Below are 25,787 nucleotides of genomic sequence, written 5' to 3' on the forward strand. Positions count from 1 at the left end.
GCCTTAAAAGGAGACCAACTGAGCATGTGCGAGACTATGTTACATGACAGGGAACCACCTCCTTAGTTGAATATTCATTAGGCATCATGAATATGCATCAGAGCAAAACTATAAAAGCCGAATCTGGTAGGCTGTGGGGCTGTTGCTCACTCTCTCCATGACTGGCCTGCACTCTGTCTGTAGAATGTGTATTTCTTTTTTATTTTTGTAACAAGCTTACTTCCAGCAAGCAGCTGCTCACTCTCTTGAGCCAGCCTGCATTCTATACTAAACTTTAAGTGTATATTTCTTCCTTTTGTATTAAACTTGGTGTGGGCCCTGCGAAGTCTCTGGAGCTAGGGCACACTTTGTCAAGTCCGTATCTCTTATCTGTTACATTAACCATAAACTTGTTTTCATCTTCTACTGTGTGACTCTGCTCTTGAATTTTCTCCTGTGGTGGAGTCAAGAACCTGGTAAGAGGACGGGGTGGGTTGAAGCTGACTATCTGGCCTCCCCAGACTCTCTCCTCTGGCATCATAAGGACCCAGTGAGAATGCAGCCATCTGCAAGCCAAGGAGAAAAACTTCAGAAGAAACCAAATTTGCTGACACCTTGATCTTGGATGTCTAGCCTCCAGAACTGTGAAAAAGAAAAATTTCTGTTGTTTAAACCACCCAGTCTGTGATATTTTGTTATGGCAGCCCTAGCAAACTGATATAGTATCCTTTTCGTGGGTGGATAACAGTTCAAATTGCAGCTTCCTTTTTGGAACTGCCCTCTTAGGTAGATTGTATTGATGAGGTATGAGATATTGGGTGCCAAGGAGAGGAAAGGATCTTTCCAGGGATGTGGGTAACTCTCTGGGTCCCCTTTCCTGTCTTGTCAAAGTCCAGTGTCATTTATTCATTTGCCCATATTGCTTTCTCTTAGTCTTCCTTTAATTTGTGATTCTCATCCATAATACTATTGGATAACTGTATTTATTCATTTACTCCACAAATATTTATTGAGTGCCTATTAAGTGCCAAGCACCATTGTAGGTATTAGAGATAGTAGTAAATGAAACATAAAATCTCCTGCCTTCATGAAGCTTAACTTCTAGTAGCTCTAACTTGGAGTTGTCTTTGTGGAATTTCATAGTTTGCCAACCGGTGTTCTTATGACAATACTCTCTCCACTCCAATCCACATTTTGCATTATTCCCAAAGTAACCTTCTTAAAGAAGAAAATGTATCATATAACTTATAATTTATCATATAATCTTCTCATATAACTCTTTGTAAAAAAAAAATCAATTAGTGATTCCATATTTCCTCATAAATAAAAATTCTTATTTCTCAGTATGGCATTCAAGTTGTGATGTGGCTCTGAATTGTTCGAGGTCTGCCCCAAATTAGGGATTTGTACCCTGTCTGGAAAGCCTATCCTTTGACTCTTTTTATTGCAGAATTGACATTTCAGGACATAAAAATACTTTAGCTATAGGAAGTCACCATATATTTATTCCCTATTAAATAAATACTTAAAATGTAGTCAACTATTTTACATGTTGCTTTCTGTCCTCTGCTAGAAGTTGTCTGATCCTGCAACTCTGAGCCTAATTGTTTGCTCTGGTTGGGGAGAGATACAGAGTGGGTATGTAGTCAAAGAAGGAACACAGAACTATGGGGGAATTTCCAGATCATCTGCTCTAACAACTGGAGGGGCTCCTGGTTCCTTTTCATTAACTTTTTTCGTTAAAAGTAACTGATTCCCTAAACAATAGGCATAGATTTTATGTATGTTTTATTTTTCTCTAGGACAGAAATGTGGATATTTTTAAGGAAAACAAAGCAGTGACCTTTTGGCATATCACTCTATCAGTCAGAGTCTAGGCAGGAAACAGAAGCCACAATCAAAATGGTTTAACTGAGAAGAATGTAACAAAGGCACTATTTCCAGAAGTGTTGTCAGGGTAAAGGGAACTAGCAACAGTGGAAAGCCATTACTACCCTTGGCTGGAAGGGGCACTGGAAGGAAGTGGTATTATTAGAGACCCATGAGAAGTGAAGCCATGGAAGAGTCCTCCAGACAGGCATTGTAGTCATAGAGGGACACAACTATAGCCACAATTTTGGCTTAGTGTAAGGGGGAGAAGAATACATACTTGGTGAAGAATACATACTTGAAGAAGAATAAATGTTCTGATATTTCTCTCCTTTCTTCTTTTGATCTTCTGCCAGGGTTTTGGTTTTTGTTTTTGCGGCTGGCTGGTGAGGGGATCTGAACCCATGACCTTGGTGTTTTAACACCGAGGTCTAACCAACTGAGTTAACCCTCCAGCCTTGCCAGTGTGTCTTATTGGTCAAACTAAACAGAAAGCCACAAGGCAAGAGGGCCCTGGTGATTTATCTGTAGATGTCAGCCTCCCGAATATTCTCTATGACCACAGGAGATTAAAAAAATCAGTAGATGGCAGGACAATTAAAATGCCCACAAACCTGCCTTTCTAATATTACCTCCTTTTCCACACAACTTACTGAGTGCTATCTTTGCCTAGCACAGGGGTGGGAAAACATTTTCTGTAAAGGGTCTGATGGTAAAAATTTTAGACTTTGAGGCTTAAGAGGCAAAATTGAAAATACTATGTCCTATTTGTATAACCATTTAAAATACAACCATTGCAATACATAAAAAATGGTCATTCAAATTCAGGGGGCTGGATTTTGCTTGTAGGCCACAGTTTTTCACCCTCTGGCCTAGAAAATCTTCTAAATTTTTGCTAAAGTCTGCCCATTTTTTAATGTCAAATTCAAATAAAGCCTAGCCTCCTCCATGTGGCCTCTCATACTGGGACTCTGAGCTGCGAGAGACAGAAAAGCAACTTCTATTAGCCTACTGGAACTGAGGATAAGTTGAGAGGGTGCTCAGGCTCCAGAATCCAGGACCTGTAGAATCCCCAGCTGCTCTGGGGATATCTTGGTTTGCTACTGTGGTCACATCAGAAGATGTCCTCTTCGTCTATCTTTCTCTCATCTTTGCTTCTGTCTTCAGTTGGGCTTCATTGTTCACTAGTGAGGGCAGACCTTCCCTACAGGAAATAGAATACTTATCTGTCCCTCTTTGTGTAATAAGCCCAGGGAAGTATTCTGCTTGACCTGTTTTGGTCACACACCCACTCTTTGATGAAAGTGTGTCGGGGTGGGGAGAGGAGGAAGGGAGTTGGTTATGCTGAGGTTCTATCATTGCACCAGTTTAGGACAGGAGTCCATTCCTGAGGAGGGCGAAAGGGACAATTTCCCAAAGAGAGGGAGAATCCTGTTGCCAGGAGACGAAACAGGAGACGTTGTCTATTTCAGGGAGCTAGAAATGTCACAATTACAGCCTAATGTGTAACATGCCAGAACAGAGATAAATCTGACACGTCTTTATCACTCCCAGTACCTAACATCACACTTGGTAGTCATTCATGCGTTTTTAATGAATGAATGACTCAGCTTCCCCAGCTGGTGTGAACACTATCTTCTCTGAACTGCCCCAGAATTTTGTCAGCATCATTTTATTCTGTACGTTGTATTAGAGGTGTTTTATGCATATATATTATCTCCCCTCAAACCCCGGATGCAAAGAGTGCCTGAGACAGAGTTGGGTACGCAGAAAGCATCCTATGGAAATCTCAATCCCAGAAACAGCACAGAGTGCTGACTACACCGCTGACAGGAACGATTATGTTCCGGATGACCTGTGTGGCCTTTGTGTTGAAGCCTTCAGGACACAGAGCTCCCACCTAAAGAGGCGACCCTCCCGTGGGAGGGAGGCAGGGCCCGTGGGCGGGGGCACAGCCAGGCCCCTGCCTCAGGCGCGTCACCCAGCACAAAGGAGACGACAGGGAGGCGGCAGCGGGAGCCGATCTTGTCTCGCCAGCCACTCGCAATTGCGGTTACAGACCTGCAGCTCCCCTCCCCCGCCCCCTCCCAGGCCCGCCCGTCCGCCCGCCTGCCCGCCTTTCTGTCTCCTCTCTCCCTCCGTACTGGCCGGCCCGGGTCCATTTCCGGGCTCCAGATATTTGGTATCGGTCAGGGCCGGGGGCGCGGAGCAGGTGGCTGTGGCGGGGTAGCTGGGCCGCCAGCCTGGTGCTCCGGGGACCATCTTCCGCCGCCTTTGTCGCCAGCCCTTGCCCGGCCGGTCCACTCCTTCCTGGCCCGCGCGCTGCCGGCCGGACTTTGCGCCGCGTCGGACGCTGCTGCTGCGCTCCGGGCCCCGCTGGGTGCCGGCGGTGGCCGGGAAGCGGGCGGCTAGGGGCAGCCAGGACCCCAGCCCAACATGGCTGAAGTCGGCATCGACCAGTCCAAGCTGCCAGGAGTCAAGGAAGGTAGGGGCCGAGGCGGTGGGCACGCGGGGCCTCTCCCCTCTCCCCTCTCCTCAGGGCGGGGCGTCGTCTTTTTGGCCGCCGCCGCCCTCGCAGGGAGCCCGCCTTGGCTTGGTCTGGCCTAGACGTGAAGGAAATTGAATTTGGGCTCTACTGTGGGACCTTGGGCAAGTCACTTGCGTCCTAAGCTTGTTTTTTCTTGTGTAAGGGATCGGGGGAGGATAGCAACACCCTCAGCAAGTGGTTGTGCAAATATTCTCGTGAATGGCAAAGCCCTAGTGAAAGCTGAAGAGCTGAGTATATCGGACTTATTAGTGTTCTTAAAAATCAAGGCCCAGCATAGCTGGCTTGAAGGCTGGGAAGTGGGGAGAGTTTGACATTCAGTTCCGTGTGGAGCCTTTGTTTTGAAACATGACTCTTTCCCTCCTTCTCTCCCTGCTTTTCCTAGCCCAGCGTCTGGCTGGCTGACTTTCCCACCTTCGCCAAGGTTTGAAAGTTTAGTCTTGGCGTTGCTCTCTGTGCAGGCGGACGGGAGGCCGCTGTAATCATTGTATTACAAAAAGCAGTGAGCAAGGGGAACAGGGGACTGATGATCCTGTTTTTTAACGGCTCTCTATACTGATGTCCAGGAAAATAAAGATTGATTATTACTGGCCTGGCTTAGCTAACAGCAAGTAGCCCTTTGACTTCCCTTCCCTGGTCTTCATCAGTTGCCCCAGGACCTAACGTTTTTTATTGAGGTGTTAGGTGCTGGATCACTTTACCCTTTAGTTACCTTTGACTACTCTTTGATTTTAGGAAGCACAGAAGTTCCAGAAAGTTATTGCAAGCACAGAAGTTTAAGGGCTTGCTAGGACTGCCTTTGTTGTGGATGTAATTTGTTTCTACAGAGTACTGTGTGGCTTGAGCTGTCTTGGGAATGGGGAATTGAAAATAAGAATATTTGCTTTCTTGAAACTTGCGTGTTTCATTCCCAACTTAATTTGACTCAAATGGTCTTGTGCGAGCTCAGGCCAACCCAAAAATCCCAAGAAAATTGGTGACTGCTTGGCTGCTTTCTTTCCCAGGGTTCCAAATACTAGGAGACTAGTAACTGTCACTGATATTATGTAGAATTTTTAATGGGGCTGGGTCTGTGCTGTTGTTCCTGAGGGGTGTTGTAGCTTAGGCATGAGATCTTAGTATTTTTTCGACTTTTCTGTTCGTAGCCTGGTTTGGGAGAAGCCTACAGCATTCACATTTAAATACAGTTTTCCTGCACTGTGGAGACTAAGCCTGAGTGATAGGAAAGGCAGATCAGTACTTTGAAAGTCCTATTCTTAGAGATTGCCTGGTTGTTCTTGCTTTTGGATATTAGTTTTGTGTGTGTTAGGTGTGTCTCTAGAAAGAAAGTGATCCTTAGGGGTGAGTGATAATTAGAATGAGAATTGGAGTCCAAACAAAACCTGACATGTAAAGTATTAATCATACAGTGCTGTGATTTTTCCCAATCCCCTATCCACATCAGTGACCTGGAAGAAGCTTAAAACTCACTTTCTCTGTATACATTTATATTATCCTTATTTCTTACCTAGATATGAATGATTTATTCTAGTATATTATTGTTCAAGGAGTTCCTCATTTTTCATCTAAAAATGCAAGATTTTTCCATTCTCAAACTCGAGAGTTTAATTCATTCAAATTGCCTTTTATTTTGCATAATATAGTGTTTGGCAATCCAGTTTATGTAATCTGCTAAAGTGATAAGGAAATTTAGTGTGGCTCTTTCATGTGTCTTCACTAAGTCAGAATTAAATATTTATTGATTTCGAAGGTGGTCAGAAATTGTTGAGATCACTGTCTTTGTGAGCATCTGACTTTTCTGGTTCCAAAATCATCAAAGGAAATGATGTATTATACTAGGAATGTCCTAATGGTGGTGATGTTTTTGATCTGGGAAGTATTCAAGTTTAATAAAGTGTATCTTTCTCCAATATAACTCTTAATTATGGCCCAGTTATTCCCCAACAGTGTCTTTACCCTAATTAAAGAGAATAAAACTGGTGCCCATGATGGGGTAAAACTTGCACATTGAGACTGTTGTAATGCTGAAACTCCAAGTAAGTTTGAGAAGAAGCTTTAGTAGTAATTTGTTTAATATTCTCTGTATCTGTCTCTTCCACTTTTTTTAAACTTAAACCTTTGGTAGACTTATATACAATTGCAATGTGGCATAGTGAGGTAGATTCCAATAGAGAGTTAGAATAATAATGCAGTGGTTGTGTGCCCCTTCCCATTGTCATTTATTTAGGAGGGCCTGGGTCGCTCCGTGACCTTTGTTGTGAACCTCTCAACAGAGGTCATGGGTAACAGCTGACATCAGGGTGAGGGGCTATTTGAAAATCTTTCCTAGGTTAAAATCCAACACTTGCTTACTTTGTTTTTAGGGAGATCAAAGATATTCATCATTTGGAAAGACCTTTCTTAAAACACACTCCCCGACCACCCCGCCGGCAGTATTTATATCTTGAGAAATCTCTCAAATTAGAAGACAAAGGGATGTGTTGAGTACAGTTGTAGGTGAAAATCATTAAGTCAACTAAATGGCAACAGTTTTTTTCTGGTTAGAAGCATATTTAGAACATCTGCGTGCTTTTTGTAATGGAAAATACTGTTGCCAGTGTTTAGGAATAATGCTTTATTTCTTTTGAAATATTTGAGGTTTTATGCAACAAGTTTTGAAATAATTCCCAGTCATTTTTTAAATAAGTAGATCTGTATCTGAAATGCAACATGCAGTTTGGTGAATGTTAGGTAAAGGAATAGATTCCAACAATATTTTGAAAGTTTCTTACTTTAGAGTTCAGAGCTGAGAACATATTTTTCTAAAACTGACTGCTTTTAATTTTTTTTTTTTTTAGTGGCTGGCTGGTAAGGGGATCTGAACCCATGACTTTGGTTTTATTGGCACCAAGCTCTCCCAATTGAGCTAACCGGCCAGACTTAAACTGAATGCTTTTAATCAGTTGATAGACTCTTTTTTTGGTTAATTTTAGCTTCACTGAATTTTCTTTCTGAAACAACAGTCAAGACTCCTAACTTTTTTTTTTGGGGGGGGGTCAGATTCCAGTATCATTATTTAATTGGAATTGCCTGCTTATTTTAATTCTCCCATTTTCCCCCATCCAACTACAGTTTTATATTGTCATAAAGTTTTGGTCCGAAGAGCACTAATTAGCCTGTTCATCAAAGCCATTCTAGACCCTTTTTTAGCTTCTCTATGATTTCTTAAACATTAGAGTTTTCCCACTTTTAGCCACTTAGCACTTGCATTCCAACCCTCCCATCTTCTCCCAGTGTCAATCTTCGTCTTTCTTTCCTTACAGCACTTACCCAACTCTTGTTTTTTATTTTGTATTTTTACTGTTCTTCAAATGGAAAGTTCCACAGTCTCCAAAACTGGTAAACTCTGTGTGTGGGTTTAACATCTCCACCTAGGAGTGACATTTCTTGCAGTACAGGTAGCTATCTATTTTGGGAGCAGATCCTTTTTCTTTAATGAAAGACAAAATTTAATACATTTTTCGAAATGTTTATAAAAGGAAACGTACCTAGAAAGTACTAATTCATTTTAGGTCCAGGACACCCAAGTGGCATAATGGGGTAAATGGCATAAATTCAGAACTTCAAGAGGAAAGATAAACTATGTCTGGTACAATAAATTAGTCCAGTAGTCCCAGAGATCTAAAGCTTATCACATGCACCCTAGGCATCTAAGGTGATGGCAGTATCTGTGAGATGTACATTACCTGGCTGTAGGGCAAACTTGCTTTCCCTTTTCTTTAATATTCCACAGCAGTTTTTGTTTTTAAATGAGACTCTGGCTGGATCTTTTTTTGAGTTGGGAGGTTTGTGTCTTATTTATCTTTACCCTCCTCATCTGGCTTCATGTCTTTCATATTGCCAGCAAATATCCAGTAAATATTTGAATGTGTAAATGAATGAATGAGTGAATACATTATTATATGTTCCTTGTTGGTTTAGGAATCCTATCTCTGGCATAATTATTTCATATTCCTTCTCAGAGTATAAGCTCTTAAAGGGCAGGGATAATGCCTTTTAACCATATGTATCCTATATCTTTAATGTCAGCATTATAGTTATAAAAACTTTAAATCTATTTTTTCTGTTTTTTTTAATACGTGTGTCTTGTAAATATATTTCATTCAACATAGATATGTATAGCATAGAAAATTTTTAAAAAGTAATTACTTTTTCTTCTGACCTTGGAGGTAATTATTAAGAATAGAATTTTAGTAAAAACATTTTTAAAATGCTGTTTTGTGGTTTTGATTTTTACTTGAGTAATAGGTTTATTTTTTTCTTAAATACAAACCAGTATCACACAATTTGGGAGCTGGAAGGAATCTTAGGTACAGATTAAAGGAAAAAAAATAATTGTTTGTCTGCTGTGGGTCATATTGTGTGAGGGTAGTTTGATAATAAAAAATGCCCTGTGGTGTATGGACACAGTCTGCACTGTGGTGTGGAATACATCGAGTTGTTGTAAAGAACCCTCTAAATAAATTCATATGTGCTCCAAAAATGCCTCTTGCATAAGGGAAAAGAATCTTTCAGTTTATTGCTATGTGCAGGCATGCAAAACTTTCTTGAATGAATAAATTATTTTTTTTTCAAATGACTGTAACTATTATTTGTAAAATAAAAAAAAAATTAAAGAGGTATTTAAAGGATACCCCACATGTGGGAAACTATGAAGTTAATTGATATTTTTAAAAGGGATCTCAAAGTAGAAAGCATTAAAAACCACTGATCTAGGTCAACCTCCTAGTTTTTTAGATGAAAATCTGAGGGCCAAAGAAGGAAAGTGAGTAAACCAGTGAGGCTGAGTAGCTAGCAATTGGCATATTGGGGCCTAGAATTAGAAAAGTTTAGAATTGTTAATATTTACTCGGTTCAGTCTTCCTCCCTCCTTACCTGCTTTCTCTGTTCCTCCCCTTTCCTTTTTATTCCCTCCTTCTCTTCTTCTCTTTCTTTTAAATTGTTCTGTAGATACATAAGATTCATTTCTGATGTACTTCATTTAATACTGTCATATGTTTAAAACAGCAGAGTGAAAATAATGACTGGCAAGACTATTTCAGAGATTTTCTGAGGTTTGTTATTTTGTGGGTAATGTTTCATATGGATGCTAATGAGTTAACATAGATTTTATTTCTTAATAAAAATTTTATTGAGTTTTAATTTTGATTCAGCAAATAAATCATTGGGTGAACTATAAAAAGTCACACTCCTTCCTCACTTTTTTTTCTACCTGAAAAATCACACAAAAAATGTCTTGTCTTCCCAAAGGGGCTAATGTGTAAGGCTTGAGCTCTCTGAAATGAATCATTATTAGGGAAATACACTCATAGTTATAGGCCATGGTCTATCCTCAGTTCTTGTCTGGGACATAGGAGTTTTTATGGAGATAAATGAATTTTGCCTCAGTGACAGAAAGCAATATGATATTCTACTGCTCTTAAAAAAAAAAAAGCAATTGTGGATATTTCTAAACCTAAGTAAGTCCTTCTTGAAATCCCAGTTCTCTATGTCCAGGAGCATATTTTTAAATGAACCACTCTGTTCCATAGGTTGCAGGGGAGAACCTTCTAACAGTAACATTTGCAGTTTCAGAGGTAGCCAATGGAAGTGCCATTGGAATAATGTTTTTAATTGATGACCCATTTAATGGTGTCCTATGCTTCAAAAATCTGAAATTAGGATACCCTAGATCTTGGATAAGACCTACAAAGGATAATTAGGTTTTTTATTCAGAAAGACTTTGGGGATTATGTAGACGTTTGAATCTAGAATGTTCCAGATGTTCGAATTTAGAAACCAGTACAAAAGAGTTCTCAGATATTACTTTAAAAAGGACATGACAAACAAGTAAAAAACAAGAACCATTTCCTTTTGCCATCATTTTTTTAAACACACACACACACATTAAATTTGTATGCATAGGATAGTTAGTGATCATATACTGTTGTAAAAACAGTGAAGACTTTCTAATAAACCAGAACCATATATAACCAGTCTTGTTTATAATTAGTGGTTCTTTCTTTTTTAGTTTTCTTTTTTGTCAAGTTCTTTAAGGTATAATTTACATACAGTAAAACTTCATTCTTTTTAGTGTATAAGTTTTGGCAAATGTACAGTCTTGTAACCACCACAACAATCAGTATATATGACAGTTTATAACCCCCAAACTTGTTAGCCCTTTTTCCCTGCCTTTGCCAGCCACTGATTTTGTTTTGTGCCCCTGTAGTTTTGCCTTGTCAATAATGTTATGGGGTTATATAGTAAGTAGCTTTTTAAGTCTGACTTCTTTCTTTTAGCCTAATGTATCTGATATAATATGTGTTTCAGTAATTCTGTTCCTTTTATTTCTTAGTAGTGTTCTATAGTATAGTTGTACCACAGTTTATCTGTTCACTGACTGAAGAACATTTGAATTATTTTTAGTGGTTATAAACAAACTCACTCTAAACATTTGCATACAGGTTTTTTGTGTGTGTGAACATAGTTTTTTTTTTTTCTCTTGGGTGAGCATCTAGGGGGCTCACTGCGTCTTAAGGTGAGTGTATGTTAAAATTGCCAAACTGAAGACTATACTTTCAGGGATCATTTCTATAGTTTGTAAAATTGCCAAACTGCTTTTCAAAGTAGCTGTACCATTTTGCATTCTCACCAGCAATGTGTGTGAGCTCCAGTTGGTCTGCATCCTTGCTGGCATTTGATTGTCAGGGTCTTTTTTTCTTTTTTTAAATTATACCCATTTTTAATAGATATGTAATGGTATCTCATTGAGGCTTTAATTTGTGTTTTTCTGGTGACTAATGATGTTGAGCCTTTTTTCTTGAGTTTATTTGCCATTTATATATTGTTTGTTGAAGTGTCTTTTCTGAACTTTTGCCTGTATTTTTACAGTTAGACTATTTTCTTATTACTGAGTTTGGAGAGTTCTTTTCATGTTCTGGATACAAATATTATCTGGCATGTAGTTTGCAAATGTCAATGGTTTTAAAGCCTTGGTTCACCATCAGAATGATGTGAGGAGTTTTATTATAAACACATTCCTAATTGTACTTGATATTAGCCTAATCTCTTGGAGACAGTTCCAGAAATCTGCAGTTTTATTATATAATAGGCATCTGGAAAATATGGACTGAGAATACTGGGGCTGCCCCAATACAGGGATCCTTCCCTACTTAAGTTTTTGCAGTGACAGCTTATTTATCTGAGAGTCTAAAAGAATGAGCAGTAATTCTCCCCAGTAATTGAAATTTGTTATGCGGGCCTGCAAATTAAGGCCCTTGGACCAATTGGGCCCACTTGCCACATGTTTTTATACAGTAGACAACCTGAGAATGGTTTTTACATTTTTTAATGATTAAAAAAAAAAAAAAAGTTTTGCAGCAAAAAATTTAAATTTCAATGTCTATAAGTAAAGTTTATTGGAACATAGTCATGCTCATTCATTTACGTATTGTCTGTGATATCTTTCATGATACAAAGGCAGAGGTGAGTAGTTGTGACAGAGACCATGTGACTCACAGAGCTTAAAATTTTTACTATCTAGTACTTCACAGAAAAAAAAAATTGGGGGGTGGGGAACCATTTTTAATGAAACTTTTAAAAAAACTTTTAAAAAACTTTTTTGATATTTTAGTTATCAGTATGAAGACCAGTTATCATAATTTTGCTTAAATGTAGTGGCATCCTTGGGGATGTTGATTGAACTCTTACGACAGCATATTTAATTTTTGTAGTGGTGTTTAAAACTATAGATTATATCCTTTTTTGTTGTTTAAGAAGAAAAAATTATACTCTTTAAATATCTAAGAACTTCAAAATTGAATTTAGGTAGAAATCTGATGTAAAGTAAGTATATGCCTTGTGGCAGCTCTTAGTTGGGGACTTTGGAGCTTTCATTAGTAAAGTGCTTGAGTATTCAACAGGTTCAACTTTTTAAAAAAGTTTGCGTATGTTCTTTTGCTTATTATTGACTGTTCAGTACTGATATTTGCATGAATGAAGTATCATTTCGTCGTTCTTGGAAACTTGTATCAAAGGCTGATTTACCACCATACTTTGGAGGCTTGATGTGTGATGAACATTTTGAGTCCTCATACAGCTCCTCAATGATCAACTTTTCACTGGGCTTTTTTGGCTTTTGCTTTTCTAATGAGTCATAAAAGCTGAGTCAATTTCCATTAACTTTACTCTAGTACTTTTAATTATATATAGGAAAAGTGTGAATAACTTATAAGGATATCTTTCCCTCTTCACTGCCTCCTCATCAACAACAAAATTTGTTTTGTTTATTGACTATAGAGAAGTATTTGATTTACTTTAATTAGTACATTCACTACTTTTTAAGTAACACATTCCCACAAAATATTTTAAAATATTAGTTTTTTCTTTCATATTACGAAGTTCTGTATAAATGCAGAATGTTAGGATTGGCAAATACTGTGAAAAGCTCAGTATCATCTAGGTGGGAAACCTGAAAGAGAAAGAAGGGAGCCTATTAAGGTCCTTAATTCTTTGCGTTTGCGCATCTCAAAAAGTTTGCTCTACCCTCTGGGCCACCAGCTGTTTTAGAAAGGGCTGTTCACTCTCAGTGTCTATATTTACAAATCACTTTCTGGCTTTGCCTACAAAAGTTTCCCTGTTCTGTCAGTGATTGCTGGATTCTAAGTTGACATATCTGCTTCCTATTGTTTTCCAGGCTTCTATGGTCAGACCTCATTATTTCAAATTGGGCTTTAATGTATCCACAAATCATTTCTTTTCTGTTGTTTTTATAGTTTCCCCATTAACACTCCATAGATCTGATCTGTCAAAGATCATTTTGGCTATGTGTGTATTTTGGTGGAGGGACAGACTGGAGGTGTAGAAGATGGTTAGGACTCCAATTTATCGTGCTATTAACGTCCCTGAATTCCAGGAACTTGGTTTCAGTGACACTCAAACTCCCCAAACTAGGATAACTACTGGGGCTTAAAGGCAGGGTTGCCAAATGATTTATAGGCCAAACCCAATTATTTTGTGAGTAAAAAGGGGTGATTCTAATAATTTCAACAGAATACATAAATATTGGTGACCACTCAGCTGAAGGGGACATTGCTGAAATACCACAGGAAGCTGGATATGATAACTGACTTGTTACGAAACGCTTTCTGGCTATTTATGAGGGGTGCTCAAAAATTTCATGGAAAAATTCATGTTATTTTTTAATTCTGTTTTTTCACAAACTTTTTGAAGTACCTTGGAAAATGGAAAGTTTTCATTGGCTGTTAGCACCTGGGGTACCTGTGTCTTATAGACTGTCTTGAGGTTCTTAATTTGTTTTGTTTCATAATTACTAAATGAAATATGAAATCTGTTTTATAGACTGTAGTAGAAATTATTGGGGTTTCATTTATGTATATGTAGTTAGTCATAGAATTTATCAAAACTTAGCTTTCTTTTTGTTCCCAATTTATGGGTTTTCCCATGTATTCCCCCAAAATATGGGGAACAGGTATTGAACCTATTTCTGCAACTGAGGGGAGATAAGAAATGCACACATTTCTGTTTCCTACTTACTTGGCAGTAAGTAACATAACTATCATTTCTTTTAAATTTTAAATAGAAGCACAGGATGCTATCTTTTTGCTCTGCATATTTCTCCTATGCATCTTTAGAGTAATTGAGCTTCTTCTAGAGTTATTTTGCAGTATTTGTTTTAGTTTACCAGTATATTAAATAATTTATCCAAATTGAAATCTAGCTTAGAGTGTAAAATTCAAGTTCAAGTGACTAACTTCTTTATAAAGGGAAGTACTTTGAACCTAGATTTAGAAGACCTATTTTCACATCTCCCTTATTAGCTGAAAGAACTCAGAGAAAATACTCAGTATCTCTAAGTTCCAGTTTCCTTAATTGTTCACTGGAGATAATATTTACTGTGCCTAACATGGGCTTTCTGTGAGTTATGAAGAACTGGATATTGAAACACTTCATAAAATGCAGTGGTATACGTCTTGATGTTACCATTCACGTTGCCTTATAAATACCCCCACTCTTCTCTCTTCTAGACCTTTGTTCCTGTGAACGCTAACCCTTTGCTGGATTTCTTTCTCCACTATCCAAATATAGCCTATTTCTACTTCTCCTGCCCTAGCTCAAATGCTGATTCTGTTAAGTCTACGCAGTTTCTTTGTGTATCTCATATACGTATTCTTAAGTATTTACTTCCTTAAACAACATATTTTATTCTATGTATTGATCTGCTAGTTCTCTCAAGACAGAGATGGTAGCTGACTGATTTCAATATTTCTTAGGGGTCCTTACACATAGGAGATACTCCAGAAAACTTAAGTTAGATTATCTGACAGTTTCTGTTCAGTGGGCAGACTGTTCCTGAGCTAGTGGAACTAATGACACTAGAGTAAGAACTATGATCACTTGCATAAATTCACTTGGGTAGGAGTAGGGGACTGGGAATAAGTCATTTTTACTTTTTGTTGTGTGAGTTGTCCCATCTCTCAGATTTCTAGAGGAGGTTGATTGGTGATGAGATTAATTTAAGGCCTAAACCCATAGTGGTCTCCTTTGGAGGCAACAATTTTACTTGTTTAAAGATTAGTGCTAGTTATATAAGATCCTGATAAAATGTGCACATTTTCCAGTAAAGTCATGTGTCATTTTGTTGCTTTTACTGTAGGATCCAGTTAGTTTATTAGATGGTATTAGGTTCCATTCAGAATTTTTGTGTGCACTATTTTCTCCATTAGATTTATTTTTAGGTAAAGGGGGGAAAGTTCTTATAAAGTTTTAATTAAATAGGTCAAGCATAACATGTATTTTTAAAACTTCTGACTAGAAGGGGACATAATTATGAAGAATATGAAAGTTTTGGGCTGGGAACTAAAATGATGGATGTACAGATTACAAACTAGGAATGGTTTATGATGAAGTTGGGGGGAGCATGAACAAAAGAATCAAGTCGAGAGTTTTGCTTGTTTGTACTCATTTTATTTTATTATTATTTTTGTTTTGTTTCTGGCAGCTGGCCAGTATGGGAATATGAACCTGTGACCTTGGTGTTACAAGGCTGCTCTCTGACCAACTGAACTAACCATAATTTGTGTTCATTTTAGAATGGTCTCTTCCAGTTTCATATGGTGTATTAGAAGTTAACACTGGTTTAAGAACATGCGGTGCTACAAAAAACAAATTTATATTTCTAGGGAGGTATTATATAAATTTTTCTAATCATCTGAATTTTTGATTCCTTGATAAACAAGTGAGGCAAATAAATCCTTTATAGCAGAAAGGTATTTCGACAGCTTGTCTTTCTGTTCACAAATGCAAGCTGCCCCTGATTTTCTTTCACTTCTTCTATCAGAGGTATTATATGATAATCAAGTATACTGTAGGGTGTATTAAAGCAGGTTTCAGTAGCAATACATAGAGAAATCTAGGGCATTTAGAGCACATTCCAGATGAACTTAAAAAATGTGGTGATCTTTAAGAAGCCTTCTGAATATGGCAGACTTTCCCAGGTTATGCTCTGATCATCTGGCCCCAGGAAAATCCTTTAGGAAATGGCACAGTCTGCATTTGTATTTATCAGATGGTTAGTGACTGATTTCATGGTCTCATTTTACCGTGATACTGAAAGGCTCTGTGAGAACTGCTAGTTGAAACAAGAAAAGCTTACCTTTTGATAAGGCACCAGTTTGAATGAAAGGTTATTTTAAGATTTACTAGTAGTAAAAGCCACTACACAGATGGGTAAAAGCAGATGTTTGTCATTTTGTATGCTAGAAATAGTGAAATCAACAGCAATGGTAAAGAAAGCAGTGTTTTGTGTAGGAGAAAGCACATCAATCATCCTATGTGGGTAGGCTTCATATACGGTGCAGTTATCATATTTTTAGATGATGTGTTCATATCCAAGAGACAAATGATGTTTATACTGAATCAACTATATTTCATACAATGCTATATCTAAGTTGGATGAGTTCTTAAAGATAATTTAGACTGAGATAATATAGTTCTGAGGCTCTGAATTGGAAAGTGACTTGTCAAAGGCCTTTTGGTGAGCTGCTGATAGAGCCAGAACTAAAATTCTGACAGATGTCTGGAATTAAGAAGAGGGCTCTTTGTACTTTACTTGTTTATACCTTATATGCTACAATGAAGCCATTATATTTTTATAAATTGGGCAAGAAATAACCACATTTCTTATAATAAAGATGCTAAATTATCATGTGGATTTGGCAGAAAGCTTTTACTAGAGCGACGCAAAGTATGGAAATTAGGAAAATCTGTCTAGTTTTAGTGATGCCCCCAATTTTTAGTTTACATGTTAATATGTTGGTTTAATTTTGACTGGCTACACTTGTACGCAACATACCATTAGGTACAAAAATGGTATGAGTCTACCCTCGTACCATTTTTGGTGGTGATACTTTGATGATTCTTCCATTTCATTACCTATAATTTACATCATTTTTACATAAAATTCTTTGCTTCCCAATCCTGGGCCATTCAACGGAAAAAAAGTTTGGAGTGGTGGAGCTTATTAAACATTTTAGACATCCCAGTATCCCCTTAATTCAGGCCCACAATGTGTATAGGAAACATGTTGTCCTTCAGTTGGACATATTTAGGTTAGAAAGAGCTATAGAAATGCAGCAGACTATTGATTGTATTGTAATTCCTTGTAAGGAAACATTTCTACAGATTCTTAAAATCATGTAGTGATTGCATATTCCAGTATAGATTCTATACTAGAAAAGTGACTAGATCTATGTTAATCAATGACTTAGTTGGACCTGACTAGAATAATTGCTTAATAGAAAATAACTAATTATAAGAATTCATTAACTTTGATGAGGCCACATATGCTCCACTTATTGAGCTTCTTTTTATTGAGTGTCAGGTGCTTTCTTTAGCCCTTCATATACCTTATCTAATTTAGTCCTCACAGCATTTATCTTTATCTTACAGATGAGGAGCCTGAGGCTCAAAGAGATTAAATAACTTGCCCTTATTGTCTTTGAGTAATATTTGAATCCTAATCTATATAGCTCAAATATTGATGTTTTCTCTTTTCTGAAATGCTTCTTAAACATTAAGCAAAATCCAAAACAGATCCATGTTGCCTCTCTGTGTATTGTTTACTTTGGTTGAAGAAAGCTGAGCACCTTCTTTATTTACTTCAATCTGTCACTGTGAGTGTAAGCTTCAGTTTTTGCCTTTTCAGTCTCATAGAACTAGCTGAGTTTCCAGCCTTTGTTGGGAATAGAAAATCATCAGTAGTTTACATAAAGTACCAGTAAAGTGAATACAAATTTCTTACTTAAAGAAAAAAAAAATCAACTCACTCTGAAGAAACTACATACAGAGCCAAGGTGATTGACAGAATCACTTCTAAATCTGTGCACAACTCCCTATTATCTGCATAGGAATTTTCCAGGTGTACTTTAAAACACAGGCTAGCTGCTTCTTCCAGTTTACTGTGTGGTCATGTTGTTATGCTGTATAGACTATTGGTAGGGGTGGAAATCTGATTTTAATGTAAGCCTACTTATTATTGTAATTAGGAAGATAAATCTCCGTATCTTCTGTGGAGGCATCCTCCTAGAATAGTATAAAACTGAGTTGATCTAAGAATGTACCTACCCATGATCTGAAGGTATCTTTTAGACAAATACATTTCTTGTTTTGTTTGAAACACATTTCAATGTTGTGAACATTGCCAGTTACTGAGCATATGGCGACATATCAGAGAAGAGTTTCAGAAATCTCAAGATTTACACTTCCAAGAATATAAATTGCTTGAGAAATCTCAAGATTTACAGTTTGTTTTCTGTTTCTACTTTATTTTTTCTTTTTGGCTGGTACAGGGATCGAACCCTGGACCTTGATGTTATCAGTACCACGCTCTAGCCAACTGAGCTAACTGGCCAACCTGTTTCTACGTTTTGATTTACATAATCCGAGATTACTGGAAATTTGTGTAGAGTTTTGACAAATGGTTACCAGAATGAAATTGTGAGTGCTGGAATTTGCTTTATGGGAGCAAAATTCTAAAAGAATATTTTACCATGCCTGCTTATCCCATGGTCTCTATCTAAAGTAAAGTTGTTTGGGGATTTTGAGTATTGCTCTTGATTGTTTGAAATTGAAATGAATTTCCTAATCCTAATAGGAAAGAAAGTACTAGCTAAAGCATCTACTTGCAGAAGAGAAGTTGAAAGTGGAAATATCTGACTCAAGGATAACTAGAACTTGCAGTAGCTAGTACTTAAGGAAACTCTCTTGTCATATGAAGCCAATAAACCAAAATGGTTTTTCTTCCCCTGGTGTAAACTTGTACTTAAGTTGGGCTGAATGTGATCATGTGGGTTTTAATGGGCATGACTGGGTTTATCCTACAGAGGTTTAAGGAGATGGGTGGCTTTTCTTTCTAGGCTAAGGCAAACACAGAACTGCCTGCCAAACCATTTGAGGGCTTGTTTAAGTGCCAGGAAAAGTGCCATTCAAGTAGTGGAACAGGAAAAGGTTGGAGTTTCTTTAGGGATACAGGGAATCAAAATAAAATAAATAAATTCTTACTGTCTGGATATTCTTAGTGAAAAATTGCTTTGAAAAAAAATTCTACTGCTTATATAATAGTACTTTCCCTTTTGAGGATGCCTTATGACTGTCAATGAGCTATTATTTTCTACATAGAAGGTCTGACTGTCTCTATCAGAATAATTTGTGAGCACCTTTAAAAAAAAATACAAGTTCTCTCCAGTGCTCAAGTAGTTATGATGGTTATTATTTCTCTCATATTAGAGGTGAGCAAACGTAAGCGATATTATTTTAAGATTATTCAATTAGTGAGTGGTAGAGCCAGGAATGGAACCAAATAAGAGTACTCTTGGTTATACCATACTGCTACTTCCTTGTGCAGTAAGTATTCACTGAATATCTTATGGAACTGGTGTTCTGTGCATTATATGAAGGTACTTTAAAAAGTTTGTGGAAAAATAGAATTGAAAGGTAATATAAATCTTTCCGTGAACTTTCTGAAGTACCCTTGTACTATAGAAAATACTGTATGAGTTTTATCTTTTTCTAAGTGTAATTTTGATAGTTATCTCTTTGTTTAACAATGTTTGATTTATAAAATTTTATAAATCAATTTTTAAAATAAACAGAACCATTTTAAAACTGAATTGATTTCTTTTTACTAGTTTTTATGATATTGAGAGCAATTATTTTGTTGCTTTGTAAGTTCAAATATTCCTGAGTTGTTCTAAAGTAGAGCACCTATGTGTAAAATGTAATTGTTCTTTAAAGAAGGCACGGAAGACAATAAATTTAGCAAAATGGGTTTCCTGTTGTGACCAGTTTAATTTTCAAGGGCAGTTGAAATTCAGAAATATACACATTTGCTAATCAGTATTCAAGGTCTTTCAGTAAGTGTTTGGTAAAGTATTAGAGATTGGATGAGTTTATTCAGTAGCAGCTGTATTTCAAAAATTGAACTCCTTTAACTATGTTGAATACCTAGTTCACTTTCCTTTCCAAGTACGTATCTGTTCGCTTTTTCTCTGTGACTGTATCTGCACAGTGGTTACTTGAAAAACGTAGAATAACTCTTGCCCTTTTTTACCCTGCTGAGGTTAGCTAAACTGTCATCACTTTAGGGCTGAGGAACAAGAAGCATAGGAGAGATGTCAGTGTGCAAGCACTTTGAAGATAAATCAGTGGCTAACACAAGACCAAAAATATACTCAATACCCTTTGTTGTCCATAATGGCAAAGTGAGTTACAACTGCTGGTTAAAACGTAAGCATGTTTGTGCATACCCCCCCACACAGAAGGTAACACTGATTTTAAATGCTGCGGAGTTTAATTCAGTTTCATTGAGTTGTCCAGTTGTCTAAATTAGCACTGTCTTATGTGTCACACACTGATTATTGTCTACAACAGTGCTATCTAACAGAACTTCTGTGATGGAAATATTCTATATTCCGCACTGTCCAAAATAGTAGTCACCAGCCCCTTATGCCTATTTAGAGCTGGAAATGTGGCCAGCGAAACTGAGAACTGAATTTTTAAAATTTAATTTTAATTAAATTGAAATAGCTACATGTGACTAGCAGCTACCATAAGTAGTATGAAAAAAATTATTTATGACCCTAGAGGACAGAATGGTGGATCAATAGATCATACAGATTTTGGTCCAATTTAAGGAAACATTTTCTGATACCTGTTCCATCCAAGATTAGACCATGTGGAATGCACATCACTTGGGGTTTTTTGAGGAAAGCCTTAGTGACCACTTGGTGGGAATACAAAGACAGAACCCAAGAATTCGATGTTGACTCAGACTAAATGACCTCCTGATTGAGCTCATTTTGGGATTATGGGATATTACTTGAGAGGAGAGGAAGCTCAATTTGAGCGCTTTGTGTTAATACATGTGTCTGCATTTTCTGAGAATACACAAGATGAGCTGTAATTTTCTTGGGTAGCTTTTGTTTTGTTACTGCCACCAAGAAAAGGTTTTGGCTTCAAAGCACCAATATATAAAGTTGATGTGTGCAACACAGGAAGCTTGTAAGGTTGTTTGTGTTTGTGGGTATTTCTTTATCATTTATGCTAACTTGTGTCAGACAGTTCCTTATAGAAAATTTTATCTCTATATGACAGTTTTACCAGTTTGAGTAAAAATTGCTTATTTCTACCCTGCTACTTTTATCCCCTCTTTTTTGCTGTTCCCCTCACCCCTAATCATCTAATCATTTTCAGATGGAAATTTCTGATTCAACTGTTTTCTCTTTTCTAATAAGTTACTCAGTTACTCTGTGGTCTCTGATAATGATGTAGATGGTCTATGATATTAAAGTAGTACTTCTGATTTGAAGACTTACATTATCTCAGCATTTTCAAAACCCACTTGCCTGTAATCTGGTATGTCTGTGGTTAGGTATAATATATCTACTTGCCAAACAAGTGGTTTAGGTTATTGGGGTTTTCATTTAACTTTGAATTTGGGGGATTAGAAAAAAATAACTCAGGAACCTATTTTGATAAATTGCATCAGAGTGATATGTTTGGATTAAATTAATTGTTTTGCTTTTTAAAATGTCTTTTTATTCTTAGCCTGGTCTGTTGAGAGAGAGAGAGAGAGTGAGTGTGTGTGTTTGTGTGTATAGGCACACATTTAAAATTCATACTTATTACCCTTTCCTGTAAAACTATTGATGGTGTCCATTATGTAATTTAGTGCTTCCTAGTTAAGGTCCAACATGAACAACTTTTCATATGTCCCTTCTTACTGTAGTGATCAGGAATATCATAAAAATTTGGGGCCTTATGTAAACTTTATTTTTGTTAGCATAATTTTTCCCATTTAAAAAAAACAAAACACTTATTTTGTAACTTTAAAAGAGCAGTATAAAATGAATGAATAGAACACCTACTGCATCTGATTTTTTTCTAATAAATATTTGTTACTTCACTGTTTAGATGAGCTTAAATTAGAGTAAAAACACATTTCTTTTTTATTATAAAATATTTTGTAAAGGATAGTAAGATTCCCCTTCAAGGAGGATAAATTGGAAAATATAGAAATGTTTAAAAAGGAAAATATGACCAATGGAATAGAATAGAGAATCCAGAAATCAACCCTCACACTTACTGCCATCTGATCTTTGACAAAGGCACCAAGCCTATTCACTGGGGAAGGGACTGCCTCTTCAGCAAGTGGTGCTGGGATAACTGGATATCGTTATGCAGGAGAATGAAACTAGATCCATACCTCTCACCATATACTAAAATCAACTCAAAATGGATTAAGGATTTAAATATACACCCTGAGACAATAAAACTTCTTAAAGAAAACATAGGGGAAACACTTCAGGAAATAGGACTGGGCACAGACTTCATGAAGACGACCCCAAAAGCACGGGCAACCAAAGGAAAAATAAACAAATGGGATTATATCAAACTAAAAAGCTTCTGCACAGCAAAAGAAACAATTAAAAGAGTTAAAAGACAACCAACAGAGTGGGAGAAAATATTTGCAAAATATACATCTGACAAAGGATTAATATCCAGAATATATAAGGAACTCAAACAACTTTACAAGAAGAAAACAAGCAACCCAATTAAAAAATGGGCAAAAGAGCTAAGTAGGCATTTCTCTAAGGAAGATATCCAAATGGCCAACAGACATATGAAAAAATGCTCAACATCACTCAGCATCCGGGAAATGCAAATCAAAACCACATTGAGATACCATCTAACCCCAGTTAGGATGGCTAAAATCCAAAAGACTATGAACGATAAATGCTGGCGAGGCTGCGGAGAAAAAGGAACTCTCATACATTGTTGGTGGGACTGCAAAATGGTGCAGCCTCTATGGAAAATGGTATGGAGGTTCCTTAAACAATTGCAAATAGATCTACCATACGACCCAGCCATCCCACTGTTGGGAATATACCCAGAGGAATGGAAATCATCAAGTCGAAGGTATACCTGTTCCCCAATGTTCATCGCAGCACTCTTTACAATAGCCAAGAGTTGGAACCAGCCCAAATGCCCATCATCAGATGAGTGGATACGGAAAATGTGGTACATCTACACAATGGAATACTACTCAGCTATAAAAACGAATGAAATACTGCCATTTGCAACAACATGGATGGACCTCGAGAGAATTATATTAAGTGAAACAAGTCAGGCACAGAAAGAGAAATACCACATGTTCTCACTTATTGGTGGGAGCTAACAATTAATATATAAATTCACACACACACATACACACATACACACACAAACGGGGGGGGGGTAAGAAGATATAACAACCACAATTATTTGAAGTTGATACAACAAACAAACAGAAAGGACATGGTTGGGGGGGAGGGGGGGAGGGAGAAGGGAGGGAGGTTTTGGTGATGGGGAGCATTAATCAGCTACAATGTATATCGACAAAATAAAATTAAAAAAAAAAAAAAAGCCACTTATAATAAAAAAAAAAAAATAAAATAAAATAAAATAAAAAAAAATAAAAAGGAAAATAAGGTACATTATAATCCTACAGTATATAATTAATGTTAAAATCTTGATGTTTATCTTTTCTAGTGCTTTCTAAATTAAATTTAAGTTGAAAAGTCAGGTATTTTAACTGTAGTCCAGATGATTGCTTGGATGAGATAAGGCTGGACTTGACAATTACTAAAACACTTTTTATGAACAGTGATTGAAATTTAGAAATATTTGAGGAGACTTGGGAACCCAATTTATCATCTAGAACCTTTATTATTCTTGGAGATATTTCTTTGGTATTAAAGATTTTGATACTCTGACAGTCTGGTGCTCTAAGATGGTGACTTTAGCAGATCAGATATTTGATCCTGAATATTCTGGTGCTTATAGAGGTTTTTATTAAAAAGATAGCTTTCTATCTTTCTGTAGTGTTTATTGAAGTATAATTAAGCCTGAAAAAATGTCTTTCCATTACCAGTACTGCTCAAGACTTGTCTTTTTTTGGCGGGGGAGATTCTGTCAACCTTGATTTGTTTTTTCCATTCATCTTCTACTTAATTTATTAACATTTTCTACTTTTCAGGACAGTTTGGCGGCCTGCTACTAAAGAGGACTTCTGAGGACATGGGGCAGTTTCCTCAAATCAGTGACTTAGGAGCCTAGCTCTAAATTCTGCAAACTCCGCCTGCACCTCAATACACATTGCATTCTTTACACCACATACAACCTAAGTACCCTATCAGGCTGTTTAGCTTAATAAACATGTTTGTACTATACATATTTTTTTATAATACTGGGCCCTAATCTTGGCAATGCCACTTACTTAGCTATGTGATCTTGGGCATGTTATTTCAAATCTCACAGCCATCAGTCTTTACAAATTGAGTGACGTATTTAATTGTGGTCCAAAGGGACTGACAATTGACCACCTGCCTGAGTATACCACCTATCTAGGTATTGCAGGAGTCTATCAGGTAATAATACATGTTATAATACATCTGAAATTTGGGGTGATGGAATTCACTGACACTTGAGGGAGTGTTGGTAGACATGTAGCTCCTTAGCCTTGTTTCAGGTAAGCTGGAGGATGTGGATGGAAAAATGCAATATTTCATGGTATGTCACGTATAGTAGTCATCGTTCTCAGGGGCCATCCCTCCACAAACATTTAATTGAAAATCACTATCCCAGGTGCTGAAATAAACATTAAAGATAAAATGATCCATAAGGTTTTATCTCTCTTTCAGGTTCTAGAATCTATGCTGGGAAAACAGATGAGTAAAATTATCAATAACATGAGTAGTGCCACAGTACTATATATGCTACATGTTATGAAAGTGCTGTAAGAAAAGAATAGGTAAGTCTGCTGGGTGTTTGTGAGTGAGTCAGTTGCATTGGTTTTGATTGTATTTAGTATAGGACTGGATTAATAGACAGGTGGAATTTGAATAGGGGTCTTGAAGATTGATCATTAATTTTCTAGACAGCAGAGGGGATGCGTGGGAGCTTCAGGCCGATAGAACAAGATTCTCCCCACCACTATCTATGTAATGGTAGCTTAGTTTCCTTTAGACTTGAAAGGCTCTCTCATTCTCTGTGTTCCACATCCACAGCAGCCAAGCAACAAAAAATAGAAACCAAAACCAATAACAATAAAAAATTCCCAAACATTTGAAATATTGGTTAATGTTACTGGATCCCTCAATTGTTTGCACAATGTGTGGAATGAAAGTCTGTGTCTTTCACAAAAGAACTGCAGAAATCTGTGTGTACACTTTGTGGGTAGTTTAGTAAAGGGGATAATTATGCTAAGGATAATAACCACAGGAAGGTGAATCTGATTTAATTGTATTATGGATGTCTGCTACGAAGGATCATCTATCTCCCAGACAGATGGAGCAACCATGGTATATTGGAAAGAAGAGGGTATTAGAGACATGATCAGAAAAGTAGCCCTGCCATTGACTACTTTGCCTAGGAACAAAGTAAATGAGAATAAAACACCTGTGTAGTATATCTGCGTAGCATCAGCCAAAATTATTTGCAGCTTCCCTCAGTCATACTGTACATGGATTTTGTTAATTTCAGTGAAATGGAAATTTTAGGAAACTGAAAGATAGAGAAGGATCAAAGTTTCAGTTACCCTTTGTTCCCTAGTAAATTAATTGCTCAAATACTGCTTAGATATTAGTCTCTTTGTTTCAACCTTCTGCCTGGAAGTGGGGAATTTTACTTGTCAGGCTGACCAGTGATTCAGAGCAATGTTGGTTATTCTGGGACTTATAATTGGGACAGATAGTTAGGAGGGTGTCTTCAGTCTATAGCAGAGCATCTCTAATAAGTTCCCAAGCTGCTCCTTTAGCCA

At 37.1% G+C, this 25,787-nt stretch overlaps 1 protein-coding gene across 2 annotated transcripts in view; it reads left to right on the forward strand.

Annotated features, from left to right (window-relative positions):
* The first annotated feature begins 4,031 nt into the window (after positions 1-4,031).
* Positions 4,032-25,787, forward strand: part of CCDC50 (coiled-coil domain containing 50) — a 68,010-nt gene continuing 46,254 nt past the window's right edge. For both annotated transcript variants that reach the window (XM_063103554.1, XM_063103550.1), the window contains exon 1: positions 4,032-4,333. In XM_063103554.1, coding sequence (XP_062959624.1) covers positions 4,285-4,333 — 49 coding nt within the window. In that variant the 5' untranslated portion in view covers positions 4,032-4,284. The remainder of the gene's footprint in view (positions 4,334-25,787) is intronic.

Source organism: Cynocephalus volans, chromosome 1 (assembly GCF_027409185.1).
Source record: "Cynocephalus volans isolate mCynVol1 chromosome 1, mCynVol1.pri, whole genome shotgun sequence".
Taxonomy (NCBI): Eukaryota; Metazoa; Chordata; class Mammalia; order Dermoptera; family Cynocephalidae; genus Cynocephalus; species Cynocephalus volans.